The 22,963-nt window shown below is 40.7% G+C and overlaps 1 protein-coding gene across 1 annotated transcript; it reads left to right on the plus strand.

The window, feature by feature from the left end:
* Window positions 1-18,090: 18,090 nt before the first annotated feature.
* Window positions 18,091-19,729, plus strand: LOC588672 (serine protease 23-like). The gene is given in 2 exon segments (XM_788343.3): window positions 18,091-19,527; window positions 19,529-19,729. Coding segments are annotated over 2 exon segments (1,221 nt in total). The 5' UTR covers window positions 18,091-18,502; the 3' UTR covers window positions 19,725-19,729.
* The last annotated feature ends 3,234 nt before the right edge of the window (window positions 19,730-22,963 follow it).

Genomic DNA, 22,963 nt, shown 5'->3' on the forward strand with positions numbered 1-22,963 from the left:
CATCCCCGCTCCAAACCCTGTCGAATAACACTACCATATGAAATAGGGGTAATGAGATAAAGATATATTTCAGGGAGAGGGTGGGAAGGACACGAGCCCCTCCCATAATATCAAATATCATCCGCCCACTATACCAAAGCGCCTCACTGCCAGGGGCGACGATCCCGGGGGGACACGTCCCCTCTCAATTTTTTTGGGGGATCGCCCCCCCCCCCCCCTGGAAAATTTGAAAAAAATGCCAAAAAAAGTGTATAGCAAATACTGCCTAAAGACTGCAACAAACTTTAAGCTCTGGGGGGCCCCAAGAGTGCAGCGTTTAGACAAATGAAATGCAAAAATCTTCCCGCTCGGCATCTACGCTCCCTCGGATAATATCCTTCAAAGTGTACAAGTTATTATTGTAGAAAGTGAAGTGAAAAAAGTATCATTACTGCTTGTTTTTACACTATAGTTTTGCTAAGGAATGAAATTTGTTAATAATACAACCTATGGCAGCTCCTGGATGCTCATCTGATCGTAATTTAATGTTTAAAACCCCTTAGATTCTGAGGGCTATGCCACCTCTACCCCACTCTAATTAGTGACGTGCATGCCAGTGTCACAAATAAGGTATACAAATATACCCATCCGACCGTAATTAAATGCCTAAAACCCCGAGCTTCCGGGGCTCCGGCCCCTGGGCCCTAAGGCAGGCCCTGGATGCTCATCCGACCGTTATTTAATGCCTAAAACCCCTGAGCTTCATGTGGCTACGCCCCTGAACCCTACGCCAATTTACTTTCCACTTGCTTCGCTCGTTTTGCTCTGCCTGATCGTGAATACTTTAGACCCCCCCCCCCCCCCCCCACTTTGAAAAACGTTTCGCTAGGCCTGCATGTAACATGTAAGAGCGGGTTTTTTCTGCACCCCCCCCCCAACATTTTTGCTCATTACGCCACTGCTTCCTCGTCCCTCGCATTTCGTCGTTCCCCCCCCCCCCTACCCGGTCATGAAAAGAAATCGCCGCCCCTGCCCACTGCACACGTTATGCCACTGAATGTGGATATGTTTATCAATGTATGTTTTCCCGATGAGTAGTTGGTTTAACCTCGAGAAGAAAAAGCAGATAAATAATGTATTTTAAACCAAAACTTCCTCTCTATACACAACACATCGCACAAGGATATTCCAAAACTGCGACCAAACAGACTTCCCATAAAGCAACGTAAGGCAATTTAAATCGGCTCGTCTATCACGTATTGAACTATCAAAATACCTTCACATTCAATGTTTCTACAGAGCTTTATGACTAGGTTACATGTAAAAGCTAGTCATAAGGCTCAGTTTGCCAAGGTGTTGCATTTATTTCAAGCTTGGTGACAAACAACTTTTCGAGGACATTGTATCTAAAAGGATGACTACAAGTACAATGTGCACAATTTGGAATAAGATTAGATTTGATTCATTAAGAGCTACCTTCCTAAAATATCAGGGAGAGAAAAGGAGAGTTATTATCTAAATAATATTGAGGAGGAGGAGGAGGAGAAAAAGAAGCATTACATAACGAAAAGGATATTGAGCTAAACACTTAGAGAATTAAGGGGTAGAGTAGATGCATAGGGGAAGGAAAGTTGTGTCATATGATTAATCAAACATAACTTTATAAAAACAATTAATTTAATTCGACACAAATTCAATTACAAGTCGGTATGATTACTTCAAATGCCATATAAAGTGAAAGGTTTCTTTAAGATTAAAATGTTGCTTTCATAAAAGCGTCAAGTGCCATAATTTTGAAGCTGTAAACTAAATCAAGACGCACAACCACAAATAGTATAACTCATATAGTTATACTATCGCAATACAATCATATGCCTTATATTCATTTATCCTTTACATTTTTGGTCCAATATTTATGATACGGAAACGCGTGTCTGATAATCTAATAAAGTCGACCAATCCCTCTAGGGGCTTTCAATTAAGGACTTAATAGACATGTTTCCACCCTCTAATGGGAAGCACAGCATTGGTTATTATCCTAGCTAAATAGGATGGCATAATTTTCACTTCAAACGACCAGGGAGCCCGAAAATGAAGCCAACAAAAGGGACTTTAATGAAGAATGACCAGTCCAGCGGCGGAGGCGAGCTTTCTCGCCGAGACGCAACTGAGCGCAGTCCCCGAAACTCCGGGGGTCGCGTCTGCAATGCGACCTGGTTGGGGAGGTGGTCCGAGTTGAACTTGGATCTTGAGTGACCGGTAACACTTGAGGAATTTCAAGTCCGGTAAAATGTCCTTGCGTGCCCTTAAGCAGAGAAAGAGGTGATGGTGTACTGTGGACTCTTCATAAGTTAATTGGGTTTATGTGTTGGGCCCAGCCGGATCGTACATGCTTTGAAATAACTTTTTTAGGAAATAATAATTAAGAGATGTTAAAACGCCACAAAGACGGAATATTCTTTCCCCCTCTACATCCTCCCGGCCACCCCTCCCCTTCCCCCTCCCATGTCCTTTCCCTCCCCCTGTCTATCCATTCCACTCTATACAATTTTCTCTACGTTTCATCCTGACATCCTTCACTACGCCTACTGAGGATATGAGTATTCTCTTAACCCGCCTCGCCCCCCTATCACTCCTAAGAGTCATGCAGCACATACAGTAAATGAAATAAAACAATATGAACAATCAAGAGTAGAGGTGGACAGGCGACAGGCCTGAGGTAGAGAAAATGCACGAAAGCTTAAAGGTACTATGTCCCTTTTGCAGCCATCCTCAAATTCTGTAGAACTTTGCAGGAATTATGAATATGTCATGTATGTCCTATCTGTAAAATTTAAACGTTAGCAGTGTCCTCATATTCAAATTATGCAAGGAAACACGTTTACTTGCTAGACTTCACTGTCAGACACTATTGAGTGACTGACTGGCTTTTTTCTTCTTTGGTAATAACATACATGAAAAGAGTTGTAAAGGGTACATGAGCATTTGTCTACATCAATAACCCACTTCTTGTGATGGCCAAGATTAAACTGATTGAATATTTGCGCAGCATAAAACGTATGACCATTCGGTACAATTGTCTGAAAATCAAGACTATTACTTTTGGGCTCTATAGCCCTAAAGTCGATTTGACAACTAATAGTCGTTATTTTCCGACTGGAAGACATTTTCAAGCCCCACCTTTTTTAGGGGAGTTCTAAAATAGTATTATCTTTCAAATGCAGTTGGAATTTAACTTTTTCATTTTTTTGGCCTGCAAATGGGACATAGTACCTTTAACCCGCCTCACCCCTCCCACTACTACTCCTAAGAGTCATGCAGCACATACAGTAAATGAAATAATATAGTATTAATGACTGCTTTGAGAGAAATAGTTGTTTTATACGCTCAAGGGAAGATTAGAATTGTGCTATTACCCGAGGCGTGCCGAGGGCAGTAGCACAATTGTAACCTTCCCGAGAGCTTATAAAAACAACTATTTCTCGAATATTAAAGCAGTCATTAATACTTTTATATGCCGAAAAAAATATTTTTAAAAAATTATAAAAAAAATTAAAAAAAACTTTTGTCGAAGATGGGATTCGATCTCTTTGCGTACAAAAGATGATGTATCTAGACAGCGCCTTAAACCACTCGGCTATCGCGCTCTGTTACCATACATGGCAGTTTTTTCTTATATATACATTAAAATGAATTGGAAACGGCTTCGCGTGGCGGATGCTTCGCGGCTGCTCCATTAAACAGGCCCTTCTTTTACTTTTGCAATGCATATTGGCACGAATTTAGATCAAGATCTATCGGCAGATGTTGTTTTTTTGTTTTTGGAAGTTTATTTTCGTCTTCATGTCAACAATGCAAGATAAATTTGTCGGTAAGATCGATCGAGATTCAATTGTATTGAAATTACCGACCAATTCTTCGCACACGTACGGTATCCTCGATCGCTCAGACCATTTTTTAACATGTAAACCTATGGGGTAACCATGGAGACTGACCTATTTTCCCAATAACCATGGTTATTGGGATTTTGAACTGTTTTTTAACCATGGTTACCGGGAATTTTCGGGAACAGTTAAAGTTTATGAATGCAATTTCGACCAATCAGATTGCTGGATTACTTAAGTGAGGTATATAAAACAATATGAAACATTAAGAGAAGAGGTGGACAGGTGACAGGCCTAAGGTAGAGAACATGCACGAGAGCTTAATAGAGGACTAGTCTAGACGAAAATAGAATAAAAAACAACCAAGGCCAGTCGTACTATACTTTGATTTGTAAATATGTTTATTTGTTCATATTATCACATGTTTATCTTTGTTTGTATAATCATATGTTTATCACTATTCATATTATAACATATGTATCATTGCTATATACTATTGTTATATTGATACTATGTTGTCAATATGTTTGCACTCTCGTACCCCGAGAGGAGGTCGATAGAGTTTTAAAAAATCTTACAATCTTACAATCATACAAACCCGATAATGGTTCCTACAACTGGAGCTACGATTATGATATGGGCATTGATGAAAATCTCCTCGGGGATATTCAGATGATTAGAATTGATTTCTGTACTGATTATAATTTTCTCGCAATTACAAAAAACAGGAAACAAAAAAGGGATGCTTTCTTTCGCATATTCAGTAAGCAATGACATCATGAGCTTAATCTTACCAGTATCATGAGCATGGTATCATGGTCACTTCAATTCCAGGCAATTTTAGAAAGTTTAATTATGCACACGCCAAACAACATGCCTGAATTAAAGTTTAATGTATAGGGCCTACCTCGAATTACAATTGTCAATATATCATCCAGAACATAGGCGTTTGTTGGGTGCAGCCCCCCCCCCCCCCCCCACACCCCCACCCCCTCCCTCTGAATTAAGAAAATATCAATATTTTGGCTAAAGTCACCGTAATCTTCGAGCAGCAACATTTTTAGAAACTAGAAAGTTGATATGCAGGGAAGATACATCAGCCACCCCCCCCCCCCCTCTACGATGGCGAATATAAAAACAAAGTTTTCCCATTTTGTTTCTGTTATTTTTCTGCTTTCATACAAATCAACTTAATACAAGGATTGGATTGCTCTTACAGAAAATAAAGAAGAAGAATTTTACCCAACTGTTGTTTTGAATGAGCAGAAGCTCGACTCCCTCTGCTTGACAGTGCGACGCCATTATGTTACCATTATGAGGGGAAATTAGGGGTGGATGTTTGGAAGAATTGTCTCCCACCGTGAACACTGTCACATGTGACGGGTTCCATCACAGACCCGGCCCAAAATAACTGTTTCATTTCAATTCACTAAGGAGTCCTATGTTTGATGGGAATGTGCGGCATGCATTCAAGCTTCCAAATCGATTTGGGATGGTGAGCTGCATCGTCTGTTTGGAAGCTTCTTGATCGCAACCAACAGCAGCGCAAGACAACATGTAAAGATGGCGTTTTAAAAAATGGTGTGACCCCCCCCCCCCCCCCCCCCCTTTACCCCGCCTGTGTCTTCTCTTCCCAACAATTATTCAAAATTAACTGTTAGGAGTGTGTCGTGACTCTGATGGATAGTGCATATGTTTATTCAGAAATCTTCTCTCTTTTTTTTTGCCCGTTTGGGGGAAAATACGATCACAACTATTTTAGAAATATTCTATTGTACATGCCATAAAAATTCTGATTACTTAATGCGTTATTTTTATGGACGCATAATTATATCAGTAGGAGATGCAAAGGCTAGGGCTATTGGTATGGCTTCATGTTGATTATTCGATCGTGTTCAATATGCTTGTTTTAAAGTCTGCTTTCATGATGAAACCTGGAACTTATCGTCACCTTGTCTTGCCCCCCCCCCCCCCCCCCGCCTCCTCCCTTTCAGCTTTTCCTCTGACGAAAATAATTACAGGCAGCAATATGGCACGAGCAGGTATTGGATTGTTTCATATTCACTTCCATCCTTCAAGATGAGAGAGAGTAAAACAGATATTTTACAGACCAAATGAGACATGGAGACATACAGACAGAGAGGGAGAGGAATAAACATTGCGACGAGGAGGTGGAGACGAGAAATGGGAGAAAAACACACATGGGAGAGTAAAAGTTGGGACTACAATACATATACATTTACTTTCTTTCGTTATTCATTATCACGCGTTGCAATGTTTCTTTCTATAATTGCTTGTATTGGTATTATGAACGTTTCCAGACAGGGAGGTGGATAGACTAAATGCAATACTCCGACAGACAAATGATAAATAACTATGAAGGACATCACTTTTTTTTAAAGGTTTGGCCTACACAATCTTATACCGACAATCAGTGGCGTAATGAGCAAAAACGTTTGGGGGGGGGGGGCTGACAAAAAAAAATCCGAATCACCCCCACTCTAACATGCAGTCCCTGCTGAACGTTTCTCGAAATGGGGTCTAGTGGCAAAGCCCGGCGGGGGTCAAGGGGCATCAGTGGCGGATCCAGGAATTTCTTACCGGGGGGGGGGGGCACAAAATGGCAAGGGTTGAAATGTAAAACGATGAAGCGACAGAACGAGGCTTTAACGGCGAGGGAGTGGAGTGACCAAGCAGGGGTGGGTCTGGGAGGGGGTTCTGGCCCCCTCCCAGAGTAAGAAGCGTTTGCAATTTTAGAACCAAATTAGACGCATTTTCAGGCACTTCCTGGCAGGGGCGTCGCTAGACCTTTTTTAGTTGGGGGGGGGGGGGGTGTAGAGGCCACCGATTACCGACAAAACTAGCCACCAATTACCGACAAAATTAAATGTTCAATATCTACAAATAACCCTATAAACCCGGGGCCGAAGCTAAACAAAAAATTCATATGGACTATCTATAGTACTTGCATATGCGCGAAATGGTCATTTTCCTCGAAGACATAAATATACGTATTATTTCTTCAATTTAGTCAGCATCATAGCTATATATTTTAATGCAGGCGCGGAGCTAGGATCTTATTTTAGGGAGGGGCGGTAGTGAGCAAGAGAATCACTTAAAAGCGCGCTCATTAGGGGGTGTGGGTGATGGGCCTCCTGCGCGAAGCGCGGAAGCTTAGACGTTTCCTTTAATTATAAGGAAAAGAAGACGATTAATTGTACCGTTTTCGACTAGTAATCCTTGGCTGAATGAAGTTCCCCCACCCCCTCCCATCCCCACCCCCCTCTTTGACGTTTCATTAAATTATGAGAAAAAGCAGACGATTCGGTGTACTGTTCTCGACTCTTAATCCTTATCTGAATGAAGCTTCCCCCTCCCGCGCGAAGCGTGGAAGTTTTGACGTTTCATTAAAATTATTAGAGAAAGAAGACGATTCGTCGTACCGTTTTCGACTCTTAATAAGCCCTATTCTTCTGAATTCAGTTTCCCCCCTCTCGCGCAAAGTGCGAAAGCTTTGACGTTTCCTCATATCATTAGAGAAAGAACACGATTCGTTGTACCGTTTTCGACTCGAAATAAGCCCTATTAATTTTGTCTGAACTCAGTTTCCCCTCTCGCGCGAAGCGGAAGCTTTGACGTTTCCTTAAATTATTAGAGAAAGAAGACGATTCGTTGTACCGTTCTCGACTCGACTAAATGAAGTTTCCCTTCCGCGCGAAGCACGGATTTTTTGGCGTTTCATCACAATATATAGAAAGGAAGACGATTCGTCGTACCGTTGTTGACTCTTAAACCTTGTTTGAATTTAGTTTTCCCGAAAATTTTAAACCTCTGATTTCTTTAGCTGATATTATAGAAAAGTGAAACTTCGAGAAAAAACAAGTATTGTAGTTGTAGTCACTCTCGAAGTCGTCACAGCGGATAAGAAGACACAGTTCGTAGGGAAAAAAACTTGTCGGCCGACCGACAATATACATCTCACCGACTTCAAACTTCTGCATTGATATAGTACACGAGGATCGATCAAGAATACCGACACAGCTGACCCAACACAGCAACATATTTACCCGTTTCTTTCTTGCTCCCTCGACGAGACGACTCCACCCAACAACTCCCTTCTCTCTTTTACTCCCACTCCTCCTCTCTCAGACTCTTACCTCCCTTCTCTCTCCTCTCTTTCATCCCCCGTTTCGTTTGTTTCCCTTTCAGTCTTTTCTCTCCTCCCTCTTTTTCTTTTTTCTCTTTCTTTTTTCTCTTTTCTTTCCTTTCTTTTCCTTTCTTTCTTTTCTTTCTTTTCTTTTCCTTTTTTTCTTCTTTTCTTTCCCCTTTCCCTCTCTTTTTTCCCTCTCTTTTTTTTCCCTCTCTTTTGTTCCCTCCCCCTTTTCTCTTTTTTTCCGACGGCAGCGCAATTTTACCGCGCGACAATATCCTGACAGGTGGGGGGGGGGGGGTTCGCACCCCCTCACCCCCCCCCCCCCTTTGGCGACGCCCCTGCTTCCTGGAGTAATATAATATGACGTAAAATTGCTTTCTCCTACCCCTTCCAAGAGTAGGGATCTTTTGCAATTTGAGAACCACATTTGGCGCATTAATGTCCACCGGCACTTCCTGGAAAAAAAGAGGCCTTCTTGAATTCAGACGAGATTAAGAATAGAGACCGGTACAACGAATCGTCTTCTTTCTTTAATAATTTAATGAAACGGCAAAGCTTCCGCGCTTTGCGCGGGAGGGGATTCGTTAGAAGTTAGAGAAAAGTGATCTGACACGTCGTGAGACGTTGTATAGATTATGCTTTGATGCAGGTACTTCACTGTAGTACTTGCAAAAATTATCTCGAGTGTATAAACTGTGTCGTTATCGGGGGCGCGGCTAGATCTTTTTCAGTGGGGGAGGGGGGAAGGGTGTAGAGGCCACCGATTACCGACAAAACGAGCCACCAATTACCGACAAATATAAAAATGCCAATGTCCAAATGCCTACAATTTTAACCCCATAAACCCGGGGCCAGGAACTAATTAATTTTTTCAGTTCCCCCCCCCCCTCCCGCGCGAAGAGCGGAAGCTTTGACACTTCATTATATTATTAGAGATAGAAGACGATCCGTTGTACCGTTCTTGACTCTTAATTCTTGGTTCGCCCCTCTTGCGCAAAGCGTGGAAGCTATGACGTTTCATTTAATAATTAGAGAAAGAAGACGATTCATTGTTCCAACCCCGACTCTTAATCCTTGTCTGAATTCAGTTTCCCCCCCCCTCCCGCGCGAAGCGCATAAGCTTTGACGTTTTAATAAATTATTACTCTTAATCCTTGTCTAAATTCATTTTCGTCCAACCCGCGCGAAGCGCTGAAGCTTTCACGTTTCATTTAATTATTAGAGCAATAAGACGATCCGTTGTACCGGTCTCGACTCTTAATCCTTGTCTGAAATCAGTCCCCCTCCCGCGCGAAATGCGGAAACTTTGTCTTTCAATAAATTATTACTCTTAACCCTTGTCTGAATTCATTTTCGCCCATCCTGCGCGAAGCGCGGAAGCTATCACGTTTCATTTAATTATTAGAGCAAGAAGACGATCCGTTGTACCGGTCTCGACTTTTAATCCTTGTCTGAAATCAGTCCCCCTCCCGCGCGAAATGCGGAAACTTTGTCTTTCAATAAATTATTACTCTTAACCCTTGTCTGAATTCATTTTCGCCCATCCTGCGCGAAGCGCGGAAGCTATCACGTTTCATTAAATTTATAGAGAAAGAAGACGATTCATTTTATCGTGTATTTGTCTGAATTCAGTTTTCCCCCTCCCACGCGAAGCGCGGAAGCTTTGTCGTTTTATTTAATTATTACTCTAAATCCTTGTCTGAAATCATTTTCGCGTTTCATCAAAACCGTTCTCGACTCTTAATCCTAGTCTGAATTCAATTCCCCCCCCCCTCCCGTGCAAAGCGCGGAAGGCTTTGCCGTTTCATTAAATTATTAGAGAAAGAAGACGATTCGTTGTACCGTTCTCTACTCTTAATCTTGTCTGAATTCAATTTCCCCCACTATATGTGCAGTGTTACATGATGTAAGTATGGAACGCTCGTTCGCAAATCTGTGCATGCTCAGCCCGAGTGGTAGGTAGCATGTTATCTCCCGGCAGTACTTTGCACAAAGCTTCTGGAAAGGATTTTTTTTTACCAGTGTTACTGTTAGTGGCCACTATAAGGCCCTTAGTGACTATAAAAAACATAAGCTCTTCCTGGCTTTTTTTGGGAATGGGTCAGTTTGCAAGAATTAATGGAGAAACTAGCATTTTGTTGAAAATCATGTGATATCACGAACATATACATCACTTGTGAAAAAAAGTCATGGTTCAATTTTATTTGGGGGGGCTGAAGCCCCCCAAGCACCCCCACCAGTACGCCAGTGCCGACAATCATTCGGGATTTGCCGAAATTTTTTTAATGGAGTGTGGTTAGATTCCACTCCTCCACATCCAAGCGCTCTTGTCTCCAATTTTGTATTCATAGCAATGAACGAATCCTTTTCTCAGTTTATTTTATGTTGTGAAGACCGGAATTAAACCGAGGCCTTGCTTTTCCTATGGATCATCTAATTGTCATTAAAAATAACATCCATATTTCCTTGCCATGTTATTTTGTGAATGCCGATTTCGAAAGAATAAGAGATGACCCGTTACATGGGTTTAGAATTAGGCACATGTTACAGTTTTTCGCTTTCAAGCTACGTCCGTCAGACGACAATATTTACGATGTTCAGTTTGGAACCTTCGAGTTGTCACGAATCATTATCAAAATATATAAATACAACTGTCGTCTATACAACATGCACGCTCTACTCCAGACGAGACTACATACCGTAATGTTGCGGGCATCTCAAAAATGTCTTCCATATCTGTCTTATGATGACACATAATGTTATGTGGCAGCTCTTCAGTTGCGAATGTACATTGAATACACACCTACACAACTGTTGGATACACATTGGGCGCGTTCATGCTTGATTTTGACGGCCAGAATCAGGCATCTGTTACGCGTTTAGTTTAAAACACGCTTGCGTTCATGCTCACTTTTGTAGAATCACCGAAAAACGGCGATCACGATCGCCGATCGTAAACTCACAAAAAGATGCGTTTACAATTTGTAAACGCGTTTAAATGGGGTCAACGCACTGACCTCTAGTGGGTCTACGTAGCATGCACAGTGAAGGTTTGCGAATCCAGCTGGAAGACCAATTAAGGCCACACACTGAGAATTGCCTGGGGGAGCCAGAGAAGTAAGCATGAACACGACATCGTGGAACTGCGATCACGATGAGCGTTTACGATGAGCGTTTCAGATCGCTCATTCTGCCTTCAAAATTTAAGCATGAACGCAGCCATTGAAACCCAAGGGCGAGCGGCCACCCATCCCGCCCCTCCCCACCCCTCCAATAGTCCCTTACTGAATACTGAAACAAAAATGTGCATAGGCGCTGTATTAGAGCATATCATTTCATACAATATCTATCGAATACATCTGACATAACTTGGGATCATCATCAACAAACAGAAAAATAATTTTAAAAATAGGTACTTGAATGATCAAGGTAGAATGACAAAACAACATTACATAAAGAGGAAAGCACGCTCTCAAAATAGTGTGGGTTTTCGTGATTTCTTTACAGTCCCCCCCCCCCCCCTCTCCCTTTCAGACAACCTTGGTTAAAATTGCTGAGGTACCCTAATTTTATTGAGGCGGCGGCAAGCTTTTGGAGTTGCGAGACTGAGACCGAATAAAGCATTCCTTCTATGATTTTCGACATAACAGTTTTCAGTTTGAAGGGGTCTGTTACAGCTCTTATTCTTAAAGAAATACTAAGGAAAAAATGCATGAATTTAAAAACCATCCGATTTGTATTTCTTAATAGTTGTCTATAACTAGTTCCTTGGTATATAGGCCTACTTTTCATAATAAGACATAATCCTGAGCGCCCAGGATCCCCAAGCATCAGGTGGGGGTATTGAACTTGGTGTGGAGCCAGCGTGCCCTCTTCCCCCCCCCCCCCCCCCCCCCCCCCATCCCCTCGAAAGTCCTGAAGAAAGTGTCTACGGTAGAAGGGGCTGCAAAAATACATATTTCCCCCACCCTCTCTCGAATAAGCACCGTTACGGTACAACATGTATATCAAATATTTGGTGCTAAACTCTAACCAGTAAATCAATACTGGTATAATACTTCAAACAAGACCGACATAAAACCGACACAAGACCGATAACAGACCGATTAAACAATAATTACATTTACCTCCAATGGCTAAGAACTGGTCGGCTTCGAGTTTGTACGGAGTCGGTTTGGCGGTTTGACTAAGGTATATCATTTTAAAGTATTGGATTAAAAGAGAAGAATCACCAACGTCCAATGGTGTTTACAAATGTAACCATTCAGAACAATAATTGGTACTGATAGAACAACAGCGTTTCGACTTTCGACACATCAGCAACCGACAGACTTCGCGTGAACGATAACTCATGACGTCAACATGGACAACTCTATTAACCTATATTACCAGGTGCCGTTATCCATTCATACTGTCAGCTTAGGAATTTCACAGGCGGGCGATGTTTGTTCAAGTTTTGGGCGTGATGGATGGATGGATGGACGTAGGTGTCGTGGTATAGTGGTTCATTCACTTGACTCTCAATCCAAGGGTTGAGGGTTCGAATCCCAGACTGGCACCAACGTCCTTTGGCAAGACATTATTCCACCCAGGTGCCAATGGGTTGCTGGCAATCGATCAATACGGTAATAATACAATTGCAGGGCCCTTAGAACAGCATTTGTGCTGATGAGGCTTCCTTCGGTAGACAAAATTATTATTACTTAGATTAATATGGACCAACCCGATGTCGTGTACTTCTACAAACTAAGGTTGTTCTCGACTAATAACACATTGCCCATTGCACACGATGTGTTAATATAATTGCGTTATATCAAGTGTATTAAATCCTCTGAACGCAACCCAATTAGTGCATAAAATGCTTGTTGCAGTCCCCATGGCTCTCTTATTCTAATGAAAATCAAAATGTCTTTTTTTAAATCAACAATAATGTTTTTTTTCTTCCTCTTCTATATTACTCAGGTCTCGCAGATGATATACGGTACTTTGGCACAGAGGCGGATCCAGAATTTTGTCTAAAAATTTAGACTTACATATACCTATTATCGTCATAATATAGAACAACTCTCCTTTTCATGATACTTTATGGTACTACTTGCTTTAAGTACTCCTGGATAGTTGATATATGATTGAAAATAAATACACGAAATTTCTGTAAAGATTTGCGAAAGACTTCTCAATTCTCGGTTCTACTTTGCTCTTTTGAACATCATTTCTCTTATCACGAGTATCATGATATAAAGCGCGAAACCCAAAGCCCAGTGGGATTTCATTGACACTGTGGATAACCTATTCAGTGATTTTCAGTTCTTTTGCAATGTCATGTTATACGGGATGACTTGTTACAAGATCCATTACTCCAATAAACTTGTTGGTGGTTTTATCATTATTCAAAGAAAAGCTTACTGTCCCCATAATTATCTGCTGAAGATGATATTTTGGTTTCTTTTTTCCCATTCTTCTTCTGCCTTCGCTGCTACATTTCATGGCAGCACGACCTGTCAAAACATATGCCAGGAGATATACACGCACAAACAGTGGCGTAAAGTGAGCCGATCTATTTGAGGGGGCAGTGGCAACGATTGGGGGAGCACTGATCTTCCTTGGAAATTAAAATGCGAATTTACAGATTAGGCTACTGATTAGGAGGTCGCGAAACGTAGTCGAAATATCTTTTGTCGTCATCCCTTTCCCCTATCACTTTTTCTTTCTCTCTCTCTCTCTCTCTCTCCCTCTGTCTTCCTCTCTCTCTCTCTCTCTCTCTCCCTCTGTCTTCCTCTCTCTCTCTCTCTCTCTCTCTCTCTCTCTCTCTTTTCTTTTACTTCATATTTTTCTAATTTTTCTAATGGACGGGGTTAGGGGACACATAATCCCTGTGCCCCTGCTGCTACGGCAATGATAGATACAAAGACTCCCACTGACAAGTCTGGCTCTTTTATGAGGGAACATTCTCTGTTTCCTCCCTAAACATAGCCTTTAAACAAGGCATGCCTGATAGACGCCGAGCGACTAAAAAGAGACTAATCGCGAAAACCTGAATGAACGCCAGTGCGAATTGCCCAGACCTGTGACATCCGTCACTCGGTCGCGCGTTCACTCCGGGTATCTAGACTCATCTCAGCCGCTTAGCCAGAGTCAACGAGGCCTTGTCAAAAGGCTACCCTAAACATGGCTTACGTTCGGGTCATGGAGGTGGCATACCCTGGACCCGGAGCGAAATCCATGATGATAAATGAAATTATCTTTCGAATTCCATTCACAGATAAATTTAGCTCCCTTTTTATATCATTGTGTGAAACCAAGCGAATTGTACATCCGCAGCGGAACCATCTTTCCGGGAAGCTACGCCTGGTCCACCCTGGAAGATTTCTTTAACAACAAGGTCGTCCTTCAGAACAGTTTCTTGATGACGTATATTTATCTACCGGTTTACTAACTTATTCAAATTCATGGATGTTTCTTTCCTGGGGACATGGTGACGAGATATGCCTTAAGCCTGTTTATAATGAATACACTACAATACTTTGAATCCACTATACATATATTATTTGTTGCTACGTCGGGCAAGCCTCGGACAAGCTTCCTGGTTGTCAAGAACAACTTTTGTTAAAAAAGGATGCTTGAAATTTGAATAATATGTTAGTGAACCGGTCTATTGACGTTGCACATGGGGCGTCAAGTGGCTGACGTAGTTGTGCGTCAGAGAGCGGCGCAACCTGATGTGAGCGTGGTGGAGCACACAAAGTGAAGGCAAAACAAAAAGTCATACAGGCTTTAAATCCCTGTCTTATAGGTTGATTTCATTCACAGACAGAATTAAAACGCGAAGGTAAGATATAATCGAGATTACACCCCATGTGCAACGGCATCACAGTCTACGTCGGACGTTAAGAAAATCGATTAATAAATTCACTTTAATTGTGTAATATGGACTTCCACCTAAAGTAATATCCAAAATAAATATTTCTCCCAACTTACTTTTCTATATCGTTTGTTTCAACAAATTGAATTATCTGGACTGTGCCTTTTCAAAATACAAGAAAGTACCTTGGAAATGATGCGTCTTCAGTAGACGATTGGGACATTAAGAGAAGAAACAAATCTACGTTGGGTTCACTCAAATTTGGAAACAATTCCTAAATCAACAGAGAAATTAGGAGCATGATACGAAATGGGGGGAGCGAACCTTCGCTCATGCTGGACCTTCATTGTGGAATACTCTCCCTTAATGGATTAAGAATAGCAGTTTTGCTGAAGTGTTAAAAAACAATCTTAAGAAATATCTGTTTAATTTAGCTTATAATTGATTACCATAACCTTTCATGTCTGTACCTTTCCTATCGCACTTTGTATAAATGTATCATGTATGTATTTTTCATCTTTTGCACAAGCTGCTCCTTGAGCATTTGACTGTCAAGTGGATTTGGTGCCTTATAAATCTTATTATTATTATAAATGTATTATTATTATTATGGGTGAAGTAACCTCTCACCCCCCCCCCCCTCCCCTCTCTCACTCTCTCTATCTTTTGTTTTCTTTCTTTCATTAAACAAAATATTTTGTTGGATTTTGGGGGGATTATGTGACTACCTCACTTTTGGGCGTTATGCATCCTGGCATGAATCGCGTCTGTGTTTCAGCCTATTGGGTGTAATTGGGTTTACGTGTTTCAATCAAAGAGCATAAGGGACTTTTAGATTTGCGTGGACTGATACGTGTGACGTCTTGGGACCAATCTTCACGTCTCCATCCTAACTGTCTAGAGAAGAAAAAATGCAGTTTCAAACCAGTGCCCGTCTTGGATGCGGGTTTATAGGCAAATAATTCACCATTAGATCGACACATGACTCTCGATGGGGGGGGGGGGGGGGGGGGGGGGGGGGGGGGGGGGGGGGGGGTGTAAGAGGACTTTTTTTTTTTTTTTTTGGTCTCGAAATTTGAAAATTTGACATTTTGCTCCGTGGGGGGGGGGGGGTAAGGTCAGCTTTTTTAGGTCAACCATGGGAATTTTTTTTTTTTTTTTTTTTTTTTTTTTAATAAAAAAAAAAAAAATCCAAAAGGGGGGGGGGGGGGGTTTACACACAAATAATTACCAAAAGGGGGGTTTAACCCCCCCCCCCCTGTGTACGCGCCTGATAGTGCCTCTAATTTTCTTTTCAGTTACAAAGCACAATTAACTCCATAAAGTAGCTTATGAAGGACACTTAAATAATAATAAAACACAACAAAAATATCAGTGACAAAAAATAGAATATTCATCATAACAATATCACCAACATTCTCTCTCTCTCTCTCTCTCTCTCTCTATTTCTCTCTTGGAGTCTGTCTCTCTTCCCACACATTTTCATAGTTTCATTCTACATCCCATCTTCCTCATCTTTATGCCAAGTTTCCCATCTCCTTCAGTCTACCACGATCTCACCCACTCTCGCTCACTTAAACGGACCACCTACCGGCAAACGTCAAGTTTGCCAAGTTTAATGGGGTTCGTCATGAAATAGCACATGATAATCAGCAGATGCCTGGACGTGAGCCACTGACTATCAGATTTTTGAATGGAATGTCTCGAAAAAGATGGCATCGCTACCTCAATTATCCTTTTGGGAATAGAAATTTGTCCTAGAATAACTGCCGGTAGCCTTCATATTATTTCCTCGGCTTTAGAGAGATGAGCTTGTATCAAGTTTGTGAACTTTCCGAATGAACATTCCGAAAATTTAACCGGGGTCGCCTCAACTCCCTGCTTCCTACCAGTCAAGAGCCCTTTAATATATCAACGAAAATTATACTTTGTTTTTTATTTTAAATATTAATTTCGAATAATTAATAGGCCTACAATTAATAATCCGTTCTGGAAAAGAATGCATTACATAGCTGTAAAAAACACCAGCACATGTTTGCGGGTAGGGAGACCATCTAAAGGACTTGTTTTATACCAAAACGCTGCCAGCGCGGCCAATCTCCCTCTCCAATCATAGTCCATTATTGTCTCAAAATTATTGTCCTTTCTTTTTTAAATGATTAAACGAGAGTAAATTGATAATCCAATAGTGGACAGTATTATCAGCCCTACAAACTTTTTCCCTTGTACATTTCGTTTCAGTTCTTTTCATGTATATTTTTCCAACGTACATTTTACATGGATATTTGTTTCGCTCACATGACGGCTCAGACATGTGGCCCGAATTCACAAAGGAGGTTTGTCGACAAACCTTGGTTTTCGTACGTCATATGACGCGTTTTACGCGTTTTTCACAAACCTGGTTTGTAAAGAACAAAAGGAGGTTTGGCGAAACAAAAGGAGGTTTGAGCTCAAATCTTGGTCTGAGCTCAAACCTTGCTTTGTGAATTCGGGCCACAGTGAACAGAAATAGGATAAAAAACATGGATGCTTTATGTTGATGACATAACTAATAGCGCACACTGTCCTATTACTTAGCTTCCCTTTAAGTAAACCTGGTTCGATATAGACAATATTTACCCTAGTACAAGATGTTGTAAATGGCTAATCCTCAGTCAAGTCTCCAAACTTTGAATCAATTCTATAATACGCCTCGCAACTATACATTTCACCTCTAATCGTGCGGATCATTATCTAATCAAAGGAAGTGTTGTTGCATATCGATATGAGAAATATTAACTATTTGTACCACCAATCGGTATAATTAGGATGACATTTATCCTGTGTCATATTTTGACTTTCTTTTTAATAGGCTGATAGTCATGTATTGGTCGCTATTTTCATATGAATATATCTTTGAACCGGTTTCTCTCAAAAGAATTCGCTGGTCCTTTAATATCATTCAACATTCCAATGCTCATGAGGGAGATTGTGCGTATATCATGTTTTGTCACAAGTGGGATCGGGATCAGCGTGAAACTCAAACCCCACGGTAACCCGCAGCGCTTTGTGACTTCATCCCATCTAACTCATCATTACCACCATACGTCATTAAATACTCGAAGTTTCCAACCAATCAGATGACGCTTCGGGCTTTCGAGCCTGGAAGAGGCGTGGCTAAGTTTCATTCTTTATTTTCGTACACAGACTTCCCCCATTGAAGTATAGTCATTGCCTTGCAACGGACACGGCATAATTAATATTTCCAATGTATGCTGCTGGCGCTTGGTGAACTTGAGTGTGTTGCCTTCCCAGGGTTGCCGACATTGTCTTCCATTGTGGTAACTTGGATCACATTCACGCACTAATGAGTGGCTCGAGGTCCTTTCCAAGACAACCAGACGTACTTTTGAATTCAAGTTGATTGGACGTTATTTAGGATTCAAGCCGTCTAACCTGCTTGGTACAACCCTCATCAGAAGGAGTTTCATTTATTCAGAGAGGAGGTCACATTCATCGACATACCCAACATGGATGATTACAGTTATCGTGCCAAGTTTGAGTTTTACGACCTGCTCCTATCAACGAATCGGCGAAAACACTGGTCGTTATTGTAAAATATTTGGACAATAAATATTCGTTACCATGATTCCGACATCGCTGTTATTAATCTTGCTGCCACTCGGCGTTCTGGGAGTGGAGAAGGGGAAGGATAATAATGGTACTCATTTTAAGTGGAAAGGAACTGGAAAGAATATATCATATTACCATGAAGTATGGCACCCAATCCATTTCCCTCAAGGACAAAGCAAGCTCGCCGTTTCGGATATACGAAATGAAGCGGATGATACCGTGGAAAATAAAGGAACCGGTAACCCTGAGCTTAAATGTGAGGGACTATGCGCTTCTCCAATTCGGGATTGGAATTATACGATGACCGAGATAAGGGAATTGTTGGCTTTCGAGACTGTCACGGATGATGGAATTATACAAAAGACGGAATTGACACCTAACGAGAATTTTGTGAGCTATCTTAACGGGTGGATGGCAGAGGAGAGTATGATCTCAGCCAACTTGTCCGAGGAAAAAGAGAATTCACACAGCAGGAGACGACGCGCAGTTGTCGGTGCAAACACGCGGTTCCCAATCGACGACAGGAAGTTTATCTCGAAGGAACCGTTTTCAGCCGCGGTTAAACTCTCCACCGGTTGCTCAGGTGTGCTTATCGGAGAACAGTACGTCCTGACCGCAGCGCGATGCATCCATGACGGTAAAAATTACATTGTGCCAATCAGAGAGCTCAACGTAGGATTTCGCCGTCAGCGAAGCCTGAAACCCGAGGAAATCTCTACAGACGAGTGGGAGAAGGCTCTGATTTGGATCCGCGTCGCCAAGGCTTACCTGCCTTACGATTGGACCAGACTGAAGCGCACACGGAACCTACCTTTGGATAAAGATTACGCGGTCTTGTCCCTCAAAAGAAGTCCAGACCGGCCCTACCTCAACGTCAGCGTCGGAAGCTCGGTGAACGTCCAAGAGAACGCGCAGCTGCACATGAACGCGCTCGACACACCCAACGAAGCTGTGTTGTATTACCGCTTCTGTCATCTACAGGGCGAGACGTCCGAGCTTTTCTATCAACAGTGCGACGGCGACAGTGACGCGGTTGGACGGTATCTACGTGCGTCGTTGGGACGGCTTGCTAAGGCAATGGACACGGAAAGTCGTTGGAGTCTACACTGGTGAACAGACATACGATCTTGACGGAGAAAATGTTGTCAATAATGTCGCGATACGTATAACGCCTCTAAAATTTGCACAAATATGTTACTGGTTAACAGGAGACTACAACGAATGTAATGGATGAATGATTAAAAAAAATAGTACTCTTTTGATAGCATTGAGATGACATGTATGTAAATATTAGCTAATTTCATATTTGTTCGAATTTTCTTTTACCTACGTTAGAATACCGTTGTTTCGATTTCTGTGAAATTTGTTCATAACTTAGACTTAACGCACACTACTCAATCGTCCTGCGATCCATTTTCGACCAAATGGCATTTGTATTCGTTAGGAAATCTAAACATACACTATTTTCTTGAATTTGCTTCTTAATAATGATAAGAGTAGCCTACTAACAACCGAAATTTTAGTGCCTTGAACTCTTCTGTTCAGAATAATAGCCGAATCGGTTCAAATCTTAAACAATATGTCACTATTGCTCTGATATCACTATGATTCTTAACCAATTTAGATTTCTTCCAAAGAATCATGAAATCTATGACATTTAGATTTTCTTAATCATCTGACTATTCAGATCCTCGGTCATTGAGATTTTACATGTTTGAATGTTCGTATCAAATGTTTTGGCAAATTCTCCCGAAATCGGATCGTATAGTGTATAGTGGGCTTAATCTGTTATACGATAAAATTGTTACAAAGTACATGTAACGTAAAAAGAACTTAGATGCATGAGTGTGTTTTCAGGTGTGTTTTCCATCAATACTTGATCCCATTTGAGTGCCGTTTTGTGTGTGTCTGATTTTAAAAAAAGCATAAAGCTCAGGAAGTATATGGAACTACAAAAGTTACAGTAATCCAGGGAGACAAAATTAATTTTCTCTGCTGCTTGTTTCAGTAATTAATATATACGTCATTTTATTACTTTTAAACGCAAATATGCCCCGAATAATTATTGTTGAACATTTTTTTCGGATTTAGGTTACATTCAAGTTTCCTGTCCTTTATTCCCCACCCCTCCCTCGGCAAATATGCCCTCATACATTTTATTTAATGCGTCTTTCTTCTGGAGCTTTGGCACTCAGTTAATTTAGTCTCCAAGGTTTAGAAAAATATCATTACACGATTATTGTGTTATAAATCATAATAATTCAGGTTATTTTATCGATTTATTGTCACATCATTTTCATCTTAATGAGAAATATGCTTTTTTGAGGAACCTCGAAAAACCGCGAATATTTAATTGTATAGTTATAAGTTCGATTTATAGCTTGCTATTCTAGATCGGCAAACGTATTTGATTTTTTTTGTCCATCTTTTAAACTGTTAGTTAAACTACCAAATGAATACCTGAACGTAAAAGTGTATACGTCATACAATAAAATGAAGGTTAATACGTTGATCAATGTTATGATTATATTTAATTATGTTTATAAATATTGTTGTTTCGATTTTCTTACATATCTTTCGAAATTCACTTAATGAACACTACAAATTTATTACTATATGACAATTTTAAATAGATATTTTGTTTAAAGAGAAGGTTGAGTTCTGGGAAGAGGTGAAAAATAATTTGTGAGCATTACTCATTCTTATTATGCAAGTGTGGAAGAACATCAGTTAAGACATGTTACCTGAAAAGCATGGCTCTTCAAATGCCTTCATATTCTAAATATGCATGTAACATCGTAAAAATCGGGGGGGCCGGCTTTTTACGCCACGTGTTCGTATAATCCCATATTAATCTTTCTGTGCAAGTGTTTGTAACTTTACCAAGACTTGGCCAAATTTCTTATCATTTTGATGATTCCAGAACCTTGCAATACACACACATTCTTATATGCTAGATGATCAACCTTTTCTGGTCGGTTCCACACCGTTTCTTTCATAATGCAATCGCATGACCACAACTCAACTGCATCTTTAAATATGAAGTGCCTTTATACATTTTGCAACTCTTTTAATGTGGGAAAGGGTACGTTATTTCAAATTTCTAATAAAATGTCGTCTTCCTACAAAACAATTCGTGTTTTTACATTTGATGTCTATGTAGCGAAACAAATTTGTCGAAGTTAGAATAATGGCATCAGCCCTGATGGACATGTTGCCTGTCAAAATTAAGCTATACCCATGCCTATCCATGAGACATGGTCAAGTTCGTCAGACCGAAACTAGGCACTTTTAGATTTGCACGTCGACAAAGTGGACTGCTACGTGTGACGAACTTTTCAGACATCAATTAGCAGTGCATTTAAAGGACTTCACAGTGCCTTAAAAGGACGTCACACGTAGCAGTCCACTATGTCGACGTGCAAATCTAAAAGTCCCTAATATTGGTCTAGTGAATTTTCAGTTGAGAGGCACTTAGGTCCCTTGAACTAAATCGTCATGAGGTCAACGAGACAGAAACGTCGGTCCCGTGGGCATTTTATCTTGTAAACTATTTTTAACTAGAATATATTTTGAATGCCTAAAAAAGACATGGAATTAAGCCGTATAAAGAGGAATGTAGCCACGATTAATTTAGGGGCGACTTTCTCTTTAGTCACATTCAAAATGCATCTCGAGTAATGATTGCAAAATTGTTTTAATATTTCGATCTGAAATAAATGACATTGAAACAAAGACAAAGACCTCTATCACAATGCCTAGAGCTGAGATTCTTGACCAAAATTGGATGTGGACAAAACAATTGTGGAATGGTAATGAAGAACGTGGATGCAGTAGACCACTAATTGACAGTTTTGGCGGGCAAACGCTTCTAACACAGCATGTTGCACAACCAATTAATGCAGTCCCGCTCGATTATCGCTGTCAGATTGAAACCTCAAATTGATATCGACCAACCAGAAAGGTTATTGAAAATCATTACCACTGCGACCTACTTATAAATCAAGTGATTAAAGTTTTGTTCAAGGTCTTCTCTGTTTTTACAATTTTTGCATTACAAGGTTTGCATTACAAGGTCATGAGAAACACTTCTTATTATTTCAGGGTATCGTTGTCAAATCAAACATCATACTAATATTGACCACCCAGACAAATAATTAAGATATAAAATAAATTATGGTAAATCAAGTGGTATCACGACTTCGACCTACATAAGTTATGGACCCGATAATTAAAGTTTTGTTCAAACTCTTCGAAAGAAACAAGGATATGAAAAGCACTTCGTATGCCAGTACTAAGATACTTTTACGTTTTATTTTACAATATAAAATATGTAAACATTTCTCAAAGCATTAACATCTCCATTTGTCGTGTACCATAATCAAGATGCCTTGTAGAAGAAGATCACCTTGATATCAAGTTGGTTGTAATAAAATAGAAAAATGAGAGAAAAAAAATATGTAAAGCTTGAGC

Source organism: Strongylocentrotus purpuratus, unplaced genomic scaffold (assembly GCF_000002235.5).
Source record: "Strongylocentrotus purpuratus isolate Spur 01 unplaced genomic scaffold, Spur_5.0 spur5_scaffold_21, whole genome shotgun sequence".
Classification (NCBI taxonomy): Eukaryota; Metazoa; Echinodermata; class Echinoidea; order Camarodonta; family Strongylocentrotidae; genus Strongylocentrotus; species Strongylocentrotus purpuratus.